This window comes from Salmo salar, chromosome ssa09, assembly GCF_905237065.1.
Source record: "Salmo salar chromosome ssa09, Ssal_v3.1, whole genome shotgun sequence".
NCBI classification, from domain to species: domain Eukaryota; kingdom Metazoa; phylum Chordata; class Actinopteri; order Salmoniformes; family Salmonidae; genus Salmo; species Salmo salar.
The window spans coordinates 77,312,973-77,333,118 of record NC_059450.1 but is presented as its reverse complement, the minus strand read 5'-3'; the positions used below and the strand labels follow the sequence as shown (position 1 = coordinate 77,333,118).

Genomic DNA, 20,146 nt, shown 5'->3' with positions numbered 1-20,146 from the left:
TAGTTCTATATTATGATCCTTAGTTCTACATTATGACCCGTAGTTCTATGACCTTTATTTCTATATTAATATCCTTAGTTCTATACTATGACCTTTAGTTCTATATGTAACCGATGTGAAATGGCTAGTTAGTTAGCGGTGGTGCGCGCTAATAGCGTTTCAATCGGTGACGTCACTCACTCTGAGACTTGAAGTAGGGTTTCCCCTTGCGTTGCAAGGGCCGTGGCTTTTGTGGCGCGATGGGTAACGATGCTTCGTGGGGTGTCAGTTGTTGATGTGTGCAAGGGTCCCTGGTTCGAGCCCAGGTTGGGGCGAAGAGAGGGACGGAACCTACACTGTTACATATACTATGACCTTTATTTCTATATTAATATCCTTAGTTCTATACTATGACCCTTAGTTCTATACTATGACCTTGATTTCTATATTTTGGTCCTTAGTTCTTTATTATGACCCAGAGTGCTATACTATGACCCTTAGTTCTATACTATGACCCTTAGTTCTATATTATGACCCTTGGTTCTATATCATGACCCTCAGTTCTATATTATGACCCTTAGTGCTATATTATGACCCTTAGTGCTATGCTATATCCCATAGTTCTATATTATGATCCTTAGTTCTATATTATGACCCTCAGTTCTATATTATGACCCTTAGTGCTATATTATGACCCTTAGTGCGATGCTATATCCCGTAGTTCTATATTATGATCCTTAGTTCTATATTATGACCATTAGTTCTATACTATGACCTTTATTTCTATATGACCCTTAGTTCTATACTATGACCCTTAGTTCTATACTATGACCTTTAGTTCTATATTATGACCCTTAGTGCTATATTATGACCCTTAGTGCTATACTAAGCCTGTGTTTTGTCATTTATTACCCCTGTCCTGTCCAATCCTGTTCTGGCTTTTCAGTTCTGGTTTGCGGGGCCGAGGCATGTGACATCTTTGGAGTGACAGATGGCTGTAGTCTTGATCAGGGGAAAGGCACCTCTGGCAATGAGCTCTCTCTTTCTCTCTCTCTCTCTCGTGATACTTGGAACATTGGTATGCGGCAGGTAGCGTAGTGATTAGAGAGGGGAGACAGGAACCGGAGGGTTTGCCATTTCGAATCTCGGGTCTGGTGGGAAAAATCTGTCATGAAGTGAGCTGGTAACCAGAGTGGTGTTGGTATCAAATCCTAGATGCCATTGTGCCCTTGAGCAAGGCATTCAACCCCCACACAACAGCTGCTCCACGGGCGCCCATTGTGGCAGCCCCCTGCTCCAAACTGTATGTGTGTCTTTTGGAGGTTGGGATAAAGAAGTCAAATTTCGGGTGACCTTGTATACAATTAATATGCATAAAGTGATTATAATCTTAATTCATATGGGGGGGCTTGTATAACTTTGGCAAATTGTCACAATCACAAAGAAGGGTCTCTGTTGGTTTTAGTTGCTCATGAGTTGTTCACTCTGCACGGTATGTAGTCATGAGTTGTTCACTCTGCACGGTATGTAGTCATGAGTTGTTCACTCTGCACGGTATGTAGTCATGAGTTGTTCACTCTGTACGGTATGTAGTTATGTAGTCATGAGTTGTTCACTCTGTATGGTATGTAGTCATGTGTTGTTCACTCTGCACGGTATGTAGTCATGAGTTGTTCACTCTGTATGGTAGGTAGTCATGAGTTGTTCACTCTGTACGGTATGTAGTTATGTAGTCATGAATTGTTCACTCTGTATGGTACGTAGTCATGAGTTGTTCACTCTGTACTGTATGTAGTCATGAATTGTTCATTCTGTATGGTATGTAGTCATGAATTGTTCATTCTGTACTGTATGTAGTCATGAATTGTTCATTCTGTATGGTATGTAGTCATGAATTGTTCATTCTGTGGTATGTAGTCATGAATTGTTCATTCTGTATGGTATGTAGTCATGAATTGTTCATTCTGTACTGTATGTAGTCATGAATTGTTCATTCTGTACGGTATGTAGTTATGTAGTCATGAATTGTTCATTCTGTACGGTATGTAGTCATGAATTGTTCATTCTGTACTGTATGTATGCATGAATTGTTCATTCTGTACGGTATGTAGTTATGTAGTCATGAATTGTTCATTCTGTATGGTATGTAGTCATGAATTGTTCATTCTGTATGGTATGTAGTCATGAATTGTTCATTCTGTACGGTATGTAGTTATGTAGTCATGAATTGTTCATTCTGTATGGTATGTAGTCATGAATTGTTCATTCTGTACGGTATGTAGTCATGAATTGTTTATTCTGTTCGGTATGTAGTCATGAATTGTTCATTCTGTACGGTATGTAGTCATGAATTGTTCATTCTGTACGGTATGTAGTCATGAATTGTTCATTCTGTACGGTACGTAGTTATGTAGTCATGAGTTGTTCACTCTGTACGGTATGTAGTTATGTAGTCATGAGTTGTTCACTCTGTACGGTATGTAGTCATGAGTTGTTCACTCTGTACGGTATGTAGTTATGTAGTCATGAATTGTTCATTCTGTACGGTATGTAGTTATGTAGTCATGAGTTGTTCATTCTGTATGGTATGTAGTTATGTAGTCATGAATTGTTCATTCTGTACGGTATGTAGTTATGTAGTCATGAATTGTTCATTCTGTACGGTATGTAGTTATGTAGTCATGAGTTGGTCATTCTGTACGCTATTAAAAAACAATAGACGGTAGGACGGTATTTGACTGTATTATTCGTTTTTGAATAATACAAGTTCTACATTTGCTTCATGAGTAGTGAGTGATCTTAGGGTGGCAACACATACATTCTAAGTGATTTCAATTAGTATTTATCCATTCTGATTGTTTTATACGTTCAATTCAACTTCAACCAAAACAAATTTCAGCACTTTTATCATTTCTGCATTTCCTGCACTCAATTGCAGTGGTGGAAAAAGTACCCAATTGTCATACTGGAGTAAAAGTAAAGATACGTTAATAGAAAATTACTCAAGTAAAAGTGAAAGTCTCCCTAGTAAAATACTACTTGAGTAAAAGTCTAGAGGTATTTGGTTTTAAATATCCTTAAGTATCAAAAGTAAAAGTATAAATAATTTCAAATTCCTTTTCCAGATGGCACCATTTTCTTGTTTTTTTTATTTCCGGTTGCCAGGGGCACACTCCAACATTCAGACATCATTTACAAACAAAGCATTTGTGTTTAGTGAGTCCTCCAGATCAGAGGCAGTAGATGATCAGGGATGTACTCTTGACAAGTGCGTGAATTGGAATATTTTCCTGTCCTGCTAAGCATTCAAAATGTAACGAGTGTACTCGTGTACTTTTTAGGTATCAGGGAAAACGTATGGAGTAAAAAGTATAGTATTTTCTTTAGGAATGTAGTGAAGTAAAAGTAAAAGTTGTCAAAAGTAAAAATAGTCAAGTTAAGTACAGGTACCCCAAAAAATTACTTAAGTAGTACTTGAAAGTATTTTTACTTAAGTACTTTACACCACTGCTCAATTGAGATCATTTCCACACTGCCACATAGGGCTGCACGATATGGGCAAATAATCTAGGACTTATTTTTAACCAAATGTTGCAGTTGCGGTTTGACTTGCAAATTAGAGCAAAACTGTTGGAATCATGGGAATATAATGACTATTCTAATTGTATAGTTAGAATATAATAGTGGGCACTTTGAATACAGTGTTTTTTGAGATGACAACAAATTAAAGTGCCAGGGAGGAACTAAAGTGTTGATATGTGTTTCCTAGGGGACCCTATAAGCTTTGGCTACATTGCATTAATTCTCTTAGCTACTTCATGTAGCTAACATATTCTTGCTTTGCATATTCCTCTTTGATTTAGAAGATACTGTTGCACAAACAACACGCTGATTTAGGTCTACACCATCACTGGTATTATCAGGCTGTAGCAAGCTATTAGCATTAGCGGCTAACAATTAGCGTATCACAAGAATTAAGGCAACTTACTAAGAAAAGACAAACGAGCTGTTTGGTGATGTAAGAAACACAAACGAATAGTGTCATTATAGAACGCTAGTGGATTTATATTAAGAAGCAAAGTGAAAAGATCATTGTTGCATGTGCTGCATTGACCATGCAGACTGAACGCAAGTGTCTGGTGGTTGAGGAACATCAAATGCGCTCCTTGAGTGATAGGCGTGGCTAGGTCACTGTGGAAAGTGTTGCGGAGAGAAAGAGCGGAGAGAGATGACTCAAGTAGCGAAGTAAACTATAAAAATTTACATTACACATGGCGTATCACATTTAACAAACCAAACATTCAAAGACCAGTATAGAAGCTGAAGTAGAAACCCAAACCAGTCCCTACATCAATACCGGTATATCATAAAATATGGTATATCGCCCAGCCCTAGTATGTAGTCATGAGTTGTTCACTCTGTACGGTATGTAGTCATGAGTTGTTCACTCTGTACGGTATGTAGTCATGAGTTGTTCACTCTGTACGGTATGTAGTCATTGACTAGACATAGAAGTCATTCCTTAATCTCTTGGATCATGCTGTGCACAGAGACTCACCAAGGTCATGTTTGTAGGTAGTAACCCATCTCTTTCTCTCTGTTTCTTTCTGCAGCGTGATGGCACACATGAGCGTAAGCCCCGAGCTGTGCGACCAGCTGGACGTCTGTGCACAGAGCTCCACCGGCACCTGACCACCACACAGGAGGCCGAGGACACTCCTTCAGCTGACACAGAGGAGGACGGGGAGGAGGAGGAAGATGATGACGAGGAGGACAGTGAGTCCGAGGAGGAAGAAGAGGAGGAGGAGACCTCAAGCAGTGAGGGTGAAAGCTCCACCCTGCCTGAGCCCTCCAAGCCCCAGTTCTCCTCGGAGAAAGAACTGCGCTCTGTGGTGGAGCTCATCAAGTACATGCACACATACTGCCTACCCATGCGCAAGCAGGCCATCTGGGAGCGCAAGGAGCGCGAGTGCCCAGGCCAGGTACGCAGGGCCAGGCCTGAGTACCCTCCTGCTCGTATCTCCCCAAACTGTCACAAGGCTGCAACCCAGGCCCAGATCTGCGCCCCTCGGCCGCGCTTCGCCTTCACACGCAGACGGGAGTTCAAAGCCAACTCTCTCCTGCGCGAACTGCTCGAAGCGGTCAAATCCTTTGACGTGAGCAAGCCTTACAGACTCCACAGCCCCCCCTACACTCATAACAGAGGAGCTATCCCCAAACCAGCGCAGGACAGAAAGACTGAGACCCCCAGTCCGGCTGCCCGTTCAACCAAACCAGAGCTTAGGAAAGACTCCGAAAGCAACAGGTCCCTAGAGGCCCCTATGAGCCCCGATCTGGAGGAGGCGTTTTTCTCTGTCCGCCGCTCCCGCAGGCTTGCCTCTTTCCCCAGCCGCTTCGCCAAGAAGGTGCGTGCGGGCCGGATGAGGGTGGAGCCTGTGTCGGGAGCCGGGCACCCTGGCGAGGAGGACATGGCGGTCAAACACCCCATGGGACACGACCTGGAGAAAGACACCACCACCCCTAACAACAGCACTTCTTCCCAAACCACGGCAGACGCAGCTGAACCCGATAACATCTGCTGTCAAAACGGTAAGGAAGATGAAGTCCTAAGCTCTCTACACCAATCCTGTTGTGTCAGTCCACATGACTCCATCATGCAGCATCTTTCTTCAATTTGACGTGAATGAAAAATAAAGAGCCCCAGCATTGTTACACAGCGTGCTAAGCAAAAGGCTGTTTCTACACCTGCTAGATCTGCTGTGGTGTTCTCTGACCATGCATGTAATCATTGTTACCATTGACTCTTTCTGTTGTTCTGATTGCAGTGAAACGCAGCTGCCTCTGTCTTCCGCTGACTCCCATATCTACAGGGTTTGTTTTCCATACTATATTCCTATACACTACAACACATACAGTTGAAGTCGAAAGTTTACATACACCTTAGACAAATACGTTGAAACTCAGTTTTTCACAATTCAGTTAGGATCACCACTTTATTTTAAGGATGTGAAATGTCAGAATAATAGTAGAGAGAATGATTTATTTCAGCTTTTATTTCTTTCATCACATTCCCAGTGGGTCAGAAGTTTACATACACTCAATTAGTATTTGGTAGCATTGCCTTTAAATTGTTTAACTTGGGTCAAACATTTCGGGTAGCCTTCCACAAGCTTCCCACAGTAAGTTGGGTGAATTTTGGCCCATTCCTCCTGACAGAGCTGGTGTAACTGAGTCAGGTTTGTAGGCCTCCTTGCTCGCACACACTTTTTCAGTTCTGTAGACACATTTTCTATAGGATTGAGGTCAGGGCTTTGTGATGCCCACTCCAACACCTTGACTTTGTTGTCCTTTGGAAGTATGCTTGAGGTCATTGTCCATTTGGAAGACCCATTTGCGACCACGCTTTAACTTCCTGACTGATGTCTTGAGATGTTGCTTCAATATATCCACATTTTTCCTGCCTCATGATGCCATCTATTTTGTGAAGTGCACCAGTCCCTCCTGCAGCAAAGCACCCCCACAACATGATGCTGCCACCACTGTGCTTCACGGTTGGGATGGTGTTCTTCGGCTTGCAAGCCTTCCCCCTTTTCCTCCAAACATAACGATGGTCATTATGGCCAAACAGTTCTATTTTTGTTTCATCAGACCATAGGACATTTCTCCAAAAAGTAGGATCTTTGTCCCCATGTGCAGTTGCAAACCATAGTCTGGCTTTTTTATGGCGGTTTTGGAGCAGTGGCTTCTTCCTTGCTGAGCGGCCTTTCAGGTTATGTCGATATAGGACTCGTTTTACTGTGGATATAGATACTTTTGTACCTGTTTCCTCCAGCATCTTCACAGGGTCCTTTGCTGCTGTTCTGGGATTGATTTGCACTTTTCGCACCAAAGTACGTTAATCTCAAGGAGACAGAACGCGTCTTCTTCCTGAGCAGTATGACGGCTGCGTGGTCCCATGGTGTTTATACTCGCGTACTATTGTTTGTACAGATGAACGTGGTACCTTCAAGCGTTTGGAAATTGCTCCCAAAGATGAACCAAACTTGTGGAGGTCTACAATTTTTTTCTGAGGTCTTGGCTGACTTCTTTTGATATTCCCATGATGTCAAGCAAAGAGGCACTGAGTTTGAAGGTAGGCCTTGAAATACATCCACAGGTACGCCTCCAATTGACTCAAATGATGTCAATTAGCCTATCAGAAGCTTCTAAAGCCATGACATAATTTTCTGGAATTTTCCAAGCGGTTTAAAGACACAGTCAACTTAGTGTATGTAAACTTCTGACCAACTGGAATTGTGATACAGTGAGTTATAAGTGAAATAATCTGTCTGTAAACAATTGTTGGAAAAATTACTTGTGTCATGTGCAAAGTAGATGTCCAAATGGACTTGCCAAAACTATAGTTTGTTAACCAGACATTTGTGGAGTGGTTGAAAAACGAGTTTTAATGACTCCAACCTAAGGGTATGTAAACTTCCGACTTCAACTGTATACTTCTAGCCCATCTGTCCAGAGTCAAGCAATCACAAAGCTCTTTTTAATGTTCACTTCTGGAACTCTTCCATGTGTAAAATTACTGTGATGTTCTGTGGTTCCCAGAGAGTTTGTTGCTTCTTTGTGGACTCTGTAATATCCCCAAAGCACTCCACAAAAGCCTTTCATGGTAACACAGATCCCAAATTGCCCTCAATAGATGTAGCTTGTACTGTAATACCAATCACAGACGGCTGTAAAGAAAAACATGACAGGAAAAAGGGAATGAAATGAAATGAAAATGTAATACAAACTTCAAACATAAACCTTCATAAAACCTACTAAACCCTCATAAACCCTACTAACCCCTCATAAACCCTACTAAACCCTCATGAACCATACTAAACCCTCATGAACCATACTAAACCCTCATAAACCCTGCTAACCTCTCATAAACCCTACTAAACCCTCATAAAATATACTAAACCCTCATAAACTATACTAAACCCTCATAAACTATGCTAAACCCGCAAACTATACTAAACCCTCATAACTATACTAAACCCTACTAAACCCTCATACACCCTACTAAACCCTCATAAACCCTACCAAACCATCATAAGCCCTAACAAACCCTCATAAACCCTACTAAACCCTACCAAACCCTCATTAACCCTACTAAACCCTACCAAACCCTCATTAACCTGACCAAACATCATAAACCCTACCAAACCATCATAAGCCCTAACAAACCCTCATAAACCCTACTAAACCCTAACAAACCCTCATAAACCCTACTAAACCCTACCAACCCCTCATTAACCTGACCAAACATCATAAATCCTACCAAACCCTCATAAACCCTACTAAACCATATTAAACCCGCATAGAACCTTAAGAAATCCTAAAGAAACATCATTCAGCACTCAGCAGTATCCTTTGTCCCCCCTCCCATCCCCTCTACCCCAACTCCCACACTCCTTTCCCTGGCCTTGATGATGACTCTGTAATCTTTCTCCCTCTGTCTGTCTCTCTCTCTCTCTGTCTCCTTCTCTCAATTCAATTAAAGTAAATCTCTCTCTCTCTCATCCCCATGATCAGAGATACCCAGTATGCCAACAAGCCCTTTGAGCAGTCTCTCAGCGTGGACCTGTGTGGCACAGCAGGTAATGTTGGGGCTTTGAGTCAGTGTTGATAATTGTGACGTCTTTTACACCTTGACTTCACGAGACTGGATGAGAGCAGGATTTTGAATATATATCCTATTGTGTCTGTCAGAAGTAGCATAGTACTGTAACATAATGTACTGTAGACCAGTGTATCTGGTGTAGATATAGTACTGTAGACCAGTGTATCTGGTGTAGATATAGTACTGTAACGTAATGTACTGTAGACCAGTGTATCTGGTATAGATATAGTACTGTAACATAATGTACTGTAGACCAGTGTATCTGGTATAGATATAGTACTGTAACATAATGTACTGTAGACCAGTATCTGGTGTAGATATAGTACTGTAACATAATGTACTGTAGACCAGTGTATCTGGTGTAGATATAGTACTGTAACATAATGTACTGTAGACCAGTGTATCTGGTATAGATATAGTACTGTAACATAATCTACTGTAGATATAGTACAGTTACATAATGTACTATAGACCAGTGTATCTGGTATAGATATAGTACTGTAACGTACTGTAGACTGTAGATATAGTACTGTACATAATGTACTGTAGACCAGTGTATCTGGTATAGATATAGTACTGTAACATAATGTACTGTAGACCAGTGTATCTTGTGTAGATATAGTACTGTAACATAATCTATTGTAGATATAGTACAGTTACCTCATGTACTATAGACCAGTGTATCTGGTATAGATATAGTACTGTAACGTAATGTACTGTAGACCAGTGTATCTGGTGTAGCTATAGAACAGTTACATAATGTACTATAGACCAGTGTATCTGGTATAGATATAGTACTGTAACGTACTGTAGACTGTAGATATAGTACTGTACATAATGTACTGTAGACCAGTGTATCTGGTATATAGTACTGTAACATACTGTACTATAGAGCAGTGTATCTGGTGTACATATAGTACTATAACATAATCTACTGCAGATATAGTACTGTAACATAATGTACTATAGACCAGTGTATCTAGTATAGATATAGTAATGTAACATAATGTACTGTAGATATAGTACTGTAACATAATGTACTGTAGATATAGTACTGTAACATAATGTACTGTAGATATAATGTGGCTAACAGCTCAGTAGTAGAGTGTAAGAGGGGAAATGTATTTGTATTGTGTTAGAAAGAGCACGACTTCACTCTATTCCTGGGTAAATGTCATCTTGACAGGGCTAATTTGCTTCCATTGCTACTTGGGTAGCAGAGAAAACAGATATTACAATGCAGTGACTGCCGCTGATATCGTCCTCAAAATCCATAACGTTTAACAATTGAAAGTCAAATATTCGGTCAAAATCAAAAGGAGATTGTGTGCCTGCCTTGTGCCATAACAAACATGCTGTGTTACTGGAATGTTTACGATGTAACAGCATCAAAGCAATTTGTTCTATTAGGAAAGCCGTTGAAAGACAGCTATTCTGCAATGTCGCTGTCATAACCAGACAGTTACTCAGTTCAGTAACAGATAGTACAACCAGTAACAGTTGATCATTAACATTCACTGTCTGTCAATCGTTGATGTTTCTCTGATGTTAACCCGTCAGAGCTGTATGAAACCACATGACTTATGAGAGTGGCGTGTGTTTTCAGGCCTCACCCCTCCCACCACCCCCCCTCACAAGCCTGTGGAGGACGAGCTGTTCAAACCTGAGGGGAAAGGAGAGTCCCCCCCGAAGGGTTCTTGGCTCACTCGGGCCAACTCCCGCAAGTTCCCCGAGCAGACCGAACTCTACGCTCAGCTCCGCAAGATGGGCCAGGCCAGCGATGGAGATCCCAAAGTCCACCAGACATTCGGAGACCATGACTACTGCCTGCTAAGCCTGGGGGAGCGTCGGAAGAGAACCGCCGCCATGCTGTCCCACTCTCTGTTCGGACGCTCTTCTCCTGAGGGGCCAGAGCCTAAGGGGGAAAGGGCGCTGGGGGGTGAGAGGCTTGGACATCAGCGTGAAGACAAACTCTTCTCCAAGGTACCAGAGTACCTGAGTAACGGTACCAGGGCTGACAGCAAGGGGGACGGGCGGAGGGCGACCGCGGCATCACCCCAATCAGCATCGCCCCATGCTATATCACCCCACAAGTCAGATGAAGAGGGGGAACGCTCCTCCCTCTGCTCCCGCTCTCCCTCCCCCATCCTCTACTCCAGCTTCTGCCAGCCCCACTCCCCTAGCAGTAAGCCTGACATCAGGTGAGCATATAAACCACAGATATAAGGATTTACATTAGTAAAATATGTTTAGTGAGATCTATCTCTCTTCAACATCAGATTTGCAACTTTTCTGTTTACACTAGCCTTGGATGTGGTGTGGCCCAAGCCACATTCCTGTGTGTGTGTGTGTGTGTGTGTGTGTGTGTGTGTGTGTGTGTGTGTGTGTGTGTGTGTGTGTGTGTGTGTGTGTGTGTGTGTGTGTGTGTGTGTGTGTGTGTGTGTGTGTGTGTGTATTAGCATACCGTAAATACCATAGTGTATAGACAAACCAAATAAGAATAGCAATTCAAACTAAACAGGAGCTTCTCATATCAACCATATTGCACATAGTGTTGCACACTTGATTAATGCAATGATTCACAAATGTGAGGATATTTTAAGCCTTTTCTTTTCAATTTGGCTAACAGGGAAAATGCTGTCTTCTGGTATTAAGGTTATTCTTGCAGGGACACGTGGGAGATGTATGTGGTAGATGTCTACCTCCGGAGGTAGTGTGGAAGGCATCTCTTAATCTTCCAATGCATCTGCTTTGTCTCAATATCAAGTCATTTCTGGGTAACAATTAAGAGCCTTACTGTGATTATTTTCAATAAAAATTGTTTAAAAAAAAAAGAAACGAAAATAGCTTCTTTGCAAAGAGCAATTTCTCAAGTAATAATTACTAGGAGTGGGGAGGGGAAAACTGAAAACGATCTGTTATTGGCAGATAGGTTTGGAACTCTGTTTCTTATTGGTCTATAAACTATTTGGCCTGCCTGGTGATGTCACCAGGTAGGCCAAAGCTCCATCCCATCAAAACAGGCTGAATTTTCATTCGGCCTTTTCAAACAGCTCTTACTCTAAAAGGGCATTAGCACCATTTTCACAGTTTCACAGTATTATTCCAACCTCATAGTGTGTAAATATATATATAAAATACAGGAAAATCAATTGTTTGACTGCACTGCCTTTAATTTAGATTGGAATCTAGATCAGACTATTTACACTATCCTAGTTTGAGTCATCAAAATAGTGTAGTGTAAAGAGTCCCTGATCAGTCTGATTAGCAGTCATTCCGGAGTACTGTGGCTCTTCTCATTGTTATGTGACTCAGGTTCTTCCATTCGCTCCTGTCTAATATCTCTGCCTTGTGTCTCTCTCTCCTCAGCTGTGAGAACTCTGAGACGTGCCACGGGGACAAGCAGGGGAACAAAATCTCCAAGTCTGGGATTCAAATTGACGAGGTAAACACCAGTTATTCCATTATGAGTTTTGACAAAGTCATACAACCCTGTTATGTACACTGAATAAAAATATAAATGCAACATGTAAAGTGTTGGTCCCATGTTTAATGAGCTGAAATAAAAGATCCCAGAAATGTTCCATACGCACAAAACCTTATTTCTCTAAAATGTTGTGCTCAAATTTGTTTACATCCCTGTTAGTGAGCATTTCTCCTTTTCCAAGATAATCCATCCACCTGACAGGTGTGGCATATCAAGAAGCTGATTAAACAGCATGATCATTGCACAGGTCTACCTTATTTTGGGGACAATAAAAGGCCACTCTAAAATGTGCAGTTTTGTCACACAACACAATGTGCCACAGCTGTTTAAAGTTTTGAGGGAGTGTGCAATTGGCATGCTAACTGCAGGAATGTCCACCAGAGCTCTTGCCAGAGAATTTAATGTTCATTTCTCAATCATAAGCCGCCTCCAATGTCATTTTAGAGAATTTGGCAGTGCGTCCAACCGGTTTCACAACCGCAGACCACGTGTAATCACGCCAGCCCAGGACATCCACATCCGGCTTCTTCACCAATGGGATCGTCTGAGACCAGCCACCTGGATAGCGGATTAAACTGGTTTTGCACAACTGAAGAATTCCTGCACAAACTTTCAGAAACCGTCTCAGGGAATCTCATCTCCGTGCTCGTCGTCCTTACCAGGGTCTTGACCTGACTGCAGTTCGTGTCGTAATCAACTTCAGTGGGCAAATGCTTACCTTCGATGGCCACTGGCACGCTGGAGAAGTGTGCTCTTCATGGATGAATCCCGGGCAGATGACAGATGGCGTCGTGTGGGTGAGCGGTTTGATGATGTCAACGTTGTGAACCGATTGCCCCAGTGGGGTTATGGTATGGGCAGGCATAAGCTACGGATAAAGAACACAAAATGCCCAGAGATACTGTGAGGAGATCCTGAGGCCCATTGTCGTGCCATTCATCCTCTCCCATCACATCATGTTTCAGCATGATAATGCACAGCCCCAAGTCACAAGGATCTGTACACAATTCATGGAAGCTGAAAATGTCCAAGTTCTTCCATGGCCTGCATACTCACCAAACATGTCACCCATTGAGCATTTGTGGAATACTCTGAATCGACGTGTTATACAGCTTGTTCCAGTTTCTGCCAATTTTCAGCAACTTTGCACAGCCATTGAAGAGGAGTGGGACAACATTCCACAGGCCAAAATCAATAGCCTGATCAACTCTATGCAAAGGAGATGGGTCACACCAGAAACTGACTGGTTTTCTGATCCACGCCCCTACCTTATTTTTTGTTGTTATCTGTGACCAACAGATGCATATCTGTATACCTGGTCATGTGAAATTCATAGATTAGGGCCTAATGAATTTATTTCATTTGACTGATTTTCTTATATGAACTGTAACTCAGTAAAATCTTAAATTGTTGCATGTTGCGTTTCTATTTTTATTCAGTATATACACTGCGACTCCGGGATGCCGGCCTTCTAGGCAGAGTTGCAAAGAAAAAGCCATATCTCAGACTGGCTAATAAAAAGAAAAGATTAAGATGGGCAAAAGAACACAGACACGGGACAGAGGAACTCTGCCAAGAAGGCCAGCATCCCGGAGTCACCTCTTCACTGTTGACGTTGAGACTGGTGTTTTGCGGGTACTATTTAATAAAGCTGCCAGTTGAGGACTTGTGAGGCGTCTTTTTCTCAAACTAGACACTCTAATGTACTTGCCCTGTTGCTCAGTTGTGCACCAGGGCCTCCCACTCTTCTTTCTATTCTGGTTAGAGCCAGTTTGCGCTGTTCTGTGAAGGGAGTAGTACACAGCATTGTACGAGATCTTCAGTTTCTTGGCAATTTCTTGCGTGGAATAGTCATCATTTCTCAGAACAAGAATAGACTGACGAGTTTCGGAAGAAAGGTCTTTGTTTCTGGCTATTTTGAGCCTGTAATCGAACCCACAAATGCTGATGCTCCAGATACTCAACAAGTCTAAAGAAGGCCAGTTTTATTGCTTCTTTAATCAGAACAACAGTTTTCAGCTGTGCTAACATAATTGCCAAAGGGTTTTCTAATGATCAATTAGCCTTTTAACATGCTAAACTTGGATTAGCTAACACAACGTGCCATTGGAACACAGGAGTGATGGTTGCTGATAATGGGCCTCTGTACGCCTATGTAGATATTCCATTATAAATCAGCCGTTATCAGCTATAATAGTCATTTACAACATTAACAATGTCTGCACTGTATTTCTGTTATTTTAATGGACAAAAAATGTGCTTTTCTTTCAAAAACAAGGACATTTCTAAGTGACCCCAAATGTTTGAACGGTAGTGTATGTGTGAAGTAGGCGTGCTTTGCCACTGCAGCAAGTGTCTTGTTCTGACGGTTACCATGGTGTCGTTGCCTAGGACAACTGCCAAGTGTTCTACATTCACAACCTGCCCAGCAGCGTCACACAAACTATGCTGCGCAAACGCTTCGAGGCCTTTGGCGACCCAGAGGACTGCAAAGTCATCACCAAAAACGAGTAGGTCCTTTTTATCTGCCTGCCTTGCCTGTCTGCCTGGCCTGTCTGCCTATCTGCCTGCCTGGCCTGTCTGCCTGAAACTCATCTCTCTGTCTTTGTGTGTGTGTGTGTGTGTGTGTGTGTCCATAGGGAACGCTGTGGAGTCATCAAGTTTCGTCAAGCGCCCAGTGGCCAGCAGATCCAGAAGCACAGACGAGAGCCGCTCTTCCAGAACAGAGGGGGTGGCATGAACAGGCTCAGCAGGAAGAGATACATTGATCTGGGTATGCAGAGATACAGTCAAAACATGTTATACAGCCAAAGTATAGTCAAAACATGAATGTAAAATGTTGTTAAGGAGTATGAACCGTTGGCAGTGCTAAGATACTTCATGTGTAGTATCTGTTTCTCTCTCTCTCTGTAACATTGATGTAATGGAGTTGGATGTAGCCATGATGACTGTTCTAACAGAGCTTTTTCTGTCCAGACGAAGCGGGACCAGGGCCGGTAAAGAGCAAGTATGACGCCCTGGACTTTGACACCCTGCTGAAGGAGGCCCAGAAGAGCCTGCATCGCTGACGGTGACTCGGCTGGCCTCGCCTTAGAACCCCCGAACCACCCCCAGACTTGCCTCAGTACCTCAACCAAGGCACCTCGTCATGTTTACATTTTTAACATTGGAATAAGAAATGGACCTTTTGACTGAGGATACTACCGAGGAAGCTAGCAGGGGTTGAAGGGATGGAGCAAAAAGCAGCCAAACAACATAGAAACTCTTCCTGTCTGTGTTCATGACTTACTCCTGACTTGTCGTCGCCCCATTGGGAGTGGGCGTGCAGGCGGGCGAGACCTTTGTAGCAAACGTTTCTCCCTCCGTTGGTCATTGTGGTGTGTGTGTGTCTGCGTGTGTGTCGTTTTTTTGTACCCCCTTGGTCACTACTGGTGCAACTGCAAGCTCAGCTGTATTGGCCGTTACGTCGTACAGTATATAACGAGCCTGCTCTATATTAGCAAACTTGTGGATGTTAAAACTATGTGTGTTATGACATAAAATACAAAAGCAGAAAAATAATTTCAATAACTTAAGAGTTTACAAATCGAAAATGAAAAGAAAAAAAATCTTGTTTTATGTCATTTTAGTGCTTCCTTAATTTAATCTATGCACTCTTAACGAGGTAATAATGTTTCTTCTCTCGACTTGTTCCCCCTACTCTGCCATGCTATTGACTGCTTTACTCTGAAGGTTCCCACTGCTGAAGAGATAGACACAACCTGCTAACACAGCGTTTTCCAAACTCAGTCCTGGGGCCCCCGTGGGTGTACGTTTTGGTTTTTGCCCTAGCAAAAACCAAACTCGGTCCTGGGGGGGGGGCCCAGGACCGAGTTTGGTAAACGCTGTGCTAACACTAATCTAGGATGGCAGTCACTTCCTATCCTGCCAACACATAAATGGGGTTATGACAACCAATGCTATTATGTCATGAAGTAAAGTTCAAGGCATATTTACCCTATGAAAACTCACTCTCAGAAGAAAATCACAAAATCCATCGTAGCCAATTTCTCTCCACTGTTTGTACTGTTGGAACTTGTGACTCAGTCAGTGAGTCAACTTATTCAAGCACAGAGTAGAATCAGACATTTACTACAAGTTCCAGATATACCCTAAACTAGAGTAATGGAATGTACACCTGAAAGATCTGAATGTAGAGCCCCTGCCTGTATCCAAATTATTATTATTAGGATTATTGTTATTAAATGAATCCAAGTCTCTGTATTCTTTAATGGAGCTCTAATACAGCCTGTCTTTTGTGATGCAGCCAGCAGTGTAGCTGAGGGAGAGAGAGTCCGAGGCTCACCGTACAGGGGAACTACCTCTGTATCTGGTGATGGTAGAGGTAATACTACATTTAACACCTGAGAGAGAGGGGTGATGGGATATCAACTCTTGAAGTCTGTTGAAATTTCCCAGAGGTATGGATGGTACTACACCAGTCAAGCGCATCAACCCCATTTGCTCTCCTTCCCTCTCCCCTCTCCTTCCCTCTTCCCTCTCCTTCCCTCTTCCCTCTCCTTCCCTCTATTTCCCTCTTCCCTCTCCTTCCCTCTTACCTTTCCTTCCCTCTTCCCTCTCCTTCCCTCACTTTCCCTCTTTCCTCTCCTTCCCTCTCCCCTCTCCTTCCCTCTTCCCTCTGCTTCCCTCTTCCTTCTCCTTCCCTCTTCCCTCTCCTTCCCTCTCTTTCCCTCTTTCCTCTCCTTCCCTCTCCCCTCTCCTTCCCTCTTCCCTCTGCTTCCCTCTTCCTTCTCCTTCCCTCTTCCTTCTCCTTCCCCTCTTTCCCCCTCTTTCCCTTTCCTTCCCTCTCTTTCCCTTTCCTTCCCTCTCTTTCCCTCTTCCTTCTCTTTCCCTCTTCCCTCTCTTTCCCTCCCTTTCCCTATTCCCTCTCTTGCCCTTTCCTTCCCTCTTCTTCTCGGGTTCTCTCTCCCACTTTTTACTCTCTATCTTCCTTCTACTCTGAAACACTTGTTTACTTCTCCCAAGCTCTCTGATAGGTGAAGGAGGTCAGCTTGGTTTTCACGCTAAATCTCCTACTTCTCGCCTCGTGGCTAAAAACTCAAAATAGATTGTGTGTCAGTTTTTGGAGTCAGTCTCGACCGTGTATCCAATATGTACCTGAGTGAGTCGGCTGTCTGTGTCTCGTGTTTGGGTGAGCGCTGCCATCGCTGGGGATCCCAGGGGGACCCATGGCCCTCTGGTGTGCTGGGAGACTGAAGACCTCTTCTCTCCCCCTCTTTTTCTTGTTTTCTTAAAGGACCAGGTCCCCCTGTCCTCCGGTCCCTCAATACTGTGCAGCCTTTCTGTGTGTGGGCATGGGGCCTCGTGCTGCCCCAGCCTTGGCAAACCCCCTTTCCTTTTTTCTAAGGTTTTATCCCTGTCTCTCTCTACCCCACATTTATCTAATCTCCTCCTCTTTACCACATGAAGCTGAATGTTTACATCACTGAATTCTCCTTCCACTTTATTAGAGCGCACACTAAGTACAAAGACGCCTTATTCAGTGTTAGAGAGTATCCTATCAGGATATGCCTTCTTGGCTTACCCTAGAAGGTGTACTGAATTTTAAAAAATGACAATTTAGTGCTATACATACTGATTGAGAAATGAGTTGTCATCTGAAAAACCCCTTACTAATCAAAAGAAGAAAAGCTGAAAGAGTATTTGTGCTTAGTATGTATACTACTAAACAGTGAGAGAATGTGCAGGTTTACACAATACAATATATATGATATATTATGTGTATATATGATATAATATGTGTATATATGATAGAATATGTGTATATATGATATAATATGTGTATATAGCACTATGTCTAGTGTAAACATGAAATGTGTCGTTGTCTATACAGCGTGCATTATAAAGGTGGTGGGTCACGATCGCAAATCAGACTGGCAAGGATAAACTGTTTAAAGATGCAAGGTTGAACAATACAGGGAGTCATTTATGCTGAAATGACTTGACTCAAGGCAAACACTGTTGTATAAAGTTATCCCTTTAGATATGCTAAGATTAGATTTCTTTTTTTTAGACAAAATATTTTTGATGATTTTTCTTTTTTTTAACGCAATTGAGATGCAATACATATATCTATGAGATTGGAAGGGGTTATTTCAGTGGTTGGTTGTTAAAATATGACAGGAATTGGAAGGGGCTATTTCAGTGGTTGGTTGTTAAAATATGACAGGAATTGGAAGGGGCTATTTCAGTGGTTGGTTGTTAAAATATGACAGGAATTGGAAGGGGTTATTTCAGTGGTTGGTTGTTAAAATATGACGGATTGGAAGGGGTTATTTCAGTGGTTGTTAAAATATGACAGAGGCAATCCTTGAAAACAGATCCTGTAAATTGACTAATAATGTGGTCAGTAATTGTTGACATCCAAAAAGTAATGTATCAAAACGTTAGAACATGAAAAAAATCCCAAATAGTGAAATATCTGTTCACAACTTTTCATGAAGGGAACTCTATCTATTACTAACACATGCTGTTGGGACACAGGTTGTTCAACATGTTGAATTTCAGTGGACACTTAATCATTGTTAACTTGTGAACATGTAAAACTCATTTTGGAGAGGGGGAAAGAAAGCAGTCCATGTGCGTTTAGCCCCTTTTGTATTTTCGGAATACTTGATGCCAGCAGTGTGCTTCCATCAGTAGAACTGAATGACAGCAAAAAGACGATTTTCACGAGAAGAGCCTTAAAACAGGGAACAGCTAAATCTATCACTGTTATTACTGCTCTAGCTCCTTTTAAATCCAATGTGTTTTATTCATTACTGAAGTAATTCAAACTTTTTTCAATACATACAGCCATATTAAAAAAGGTACACTGCATTCGGAAAGTATTCAGACCCCTTCCCTTTTTCCACATTTTGTTACGTTACAGCCTTATTCCAAAAATGGATTAAATACATTTGAAATCCTCATCAATCTACACACAATACCCCATAATTAAAGCAAAAACAGATTTCTGGAAAATGTTGCAAATTTATAAAAATTAATTCTGATTTTTTTATTTACATAAGTATTCAGACCCTTTGCTATGAGACTCAAAATTGAGCTCAGGTGCTTCTTGTTTCCATTGATCATCCTTGAGCTGATTCTACAACTTGATTGGAGTCCACCTGTAGTAAATTCAATTGATTGGACATGATGTGGAAAGGGACACACCTGTCTATATAAGGTCCCACAGTTGACAGTGCATGTCAGAGCAAAAACCAAGCCATGAGGTCGAAGGAATTGTCCATAGAGCACCGAGACAGGATTGTGTCGAAGCACATATCTGGAGAAGGGTACCAGAAAATGTCTGCAGCATCGAAGATCCCCAAGAACACAGTGGCCTCCATCATTCTTAACTGGAAGATTTTTGGAACCCCAAGACTCTTCCTAGAGCTGGCCCGCAGGCCAAACTGAGCAATCGGGGGAGAAGAGCCCTGGTCAGGGAGGTGACCAAGAACCCGATGGTCACTCTGACAGAGCTCCAGAGTTCCTCTGTGGAAATAGGAGAACTTTCCAGAAGGACAACCATCTCTGCAGCACTCTACCATTCAGGCCTTTATGGTAGAGTGGCCAGATGGAAGCCACTCCTCAGTAAAAGGCACATGACAGCCCGCTTGGAGTTTACCAAAAGGCACCTAAAGGACTCTCAGATCATGAGAAACAAGATTGTCTGGTCTGATGAAACCAAGATTGAACACTTAGGCCTGAATGCCAAGCGTCACGTCTGGATGAAACCTGGCACCATCCCTACGGTGAAGCATGGTGGTGGCAGCATTATGCTGTGGGGATGTTTTTCAGCGGCATGGGCTGGGAGACTAGTCAAGGGAAAGATGAACAGAGCAAAGTACAGAGATATGCTTGATGAAATCCTGCTCCAGAGCTGGGGCTAAGGTTCACATTCCAACAGTACAACAACACTAAGCACACACTCAAGATAACGCGGAGTGGCTTCGGGACAAGTCTCTGAATGTCCT

At 42.5% G+C, this 20,146-nt stretch overlaps 1 protein-coding gene across 1 annotated transcript in view; it reads left to right on the top strand.

Annotated features, from left to right (window-relative positions):
• The window catches only part of LOC106611923 (peroxisome proliferator-activated receptor gamma coactivator 1-beta-like), a 99,535-nt gene extending 83,286 nt beyond the window's left edge, over nt 1-16,249 (top strand). The window contains exons 5-12 of the mRNA XM_014212586.2: nt 4,593-5,568; nt 5,805-5,850; nt 8,554-8,618; nt 10,248-10,842; nt 12,011-12,086; nt 14,520-14,638; nt 14,768-14,901; nt 15,105-16,249. Of these exons, the coding sequence (XP_014068061.1) occupies nt 4,593-5,568; nt 5,805-5,850; nt 8,554-8,618; nt 10,248-10,842; nt 12,011-12,086; nt 14,520-14,638; nt 14,768-14,901; nt 15,105-15,196 (2,103 nt within the window). The 3' untranslated portion in view covers nt 15,197-16,249. The remainder of the gene's footprint in view (nt 1-4,592; nt 5,569-5,804; nt 5,851-8,553; nt 8,619-10,247; nt 10,843-12,010; nt 12,087-14,519; nt 14,639-14,767; nt 14,902-15,104) is intronic.
• Nucleotides 16,250-20,146: the final 3,897 nt, after the last annotated feature.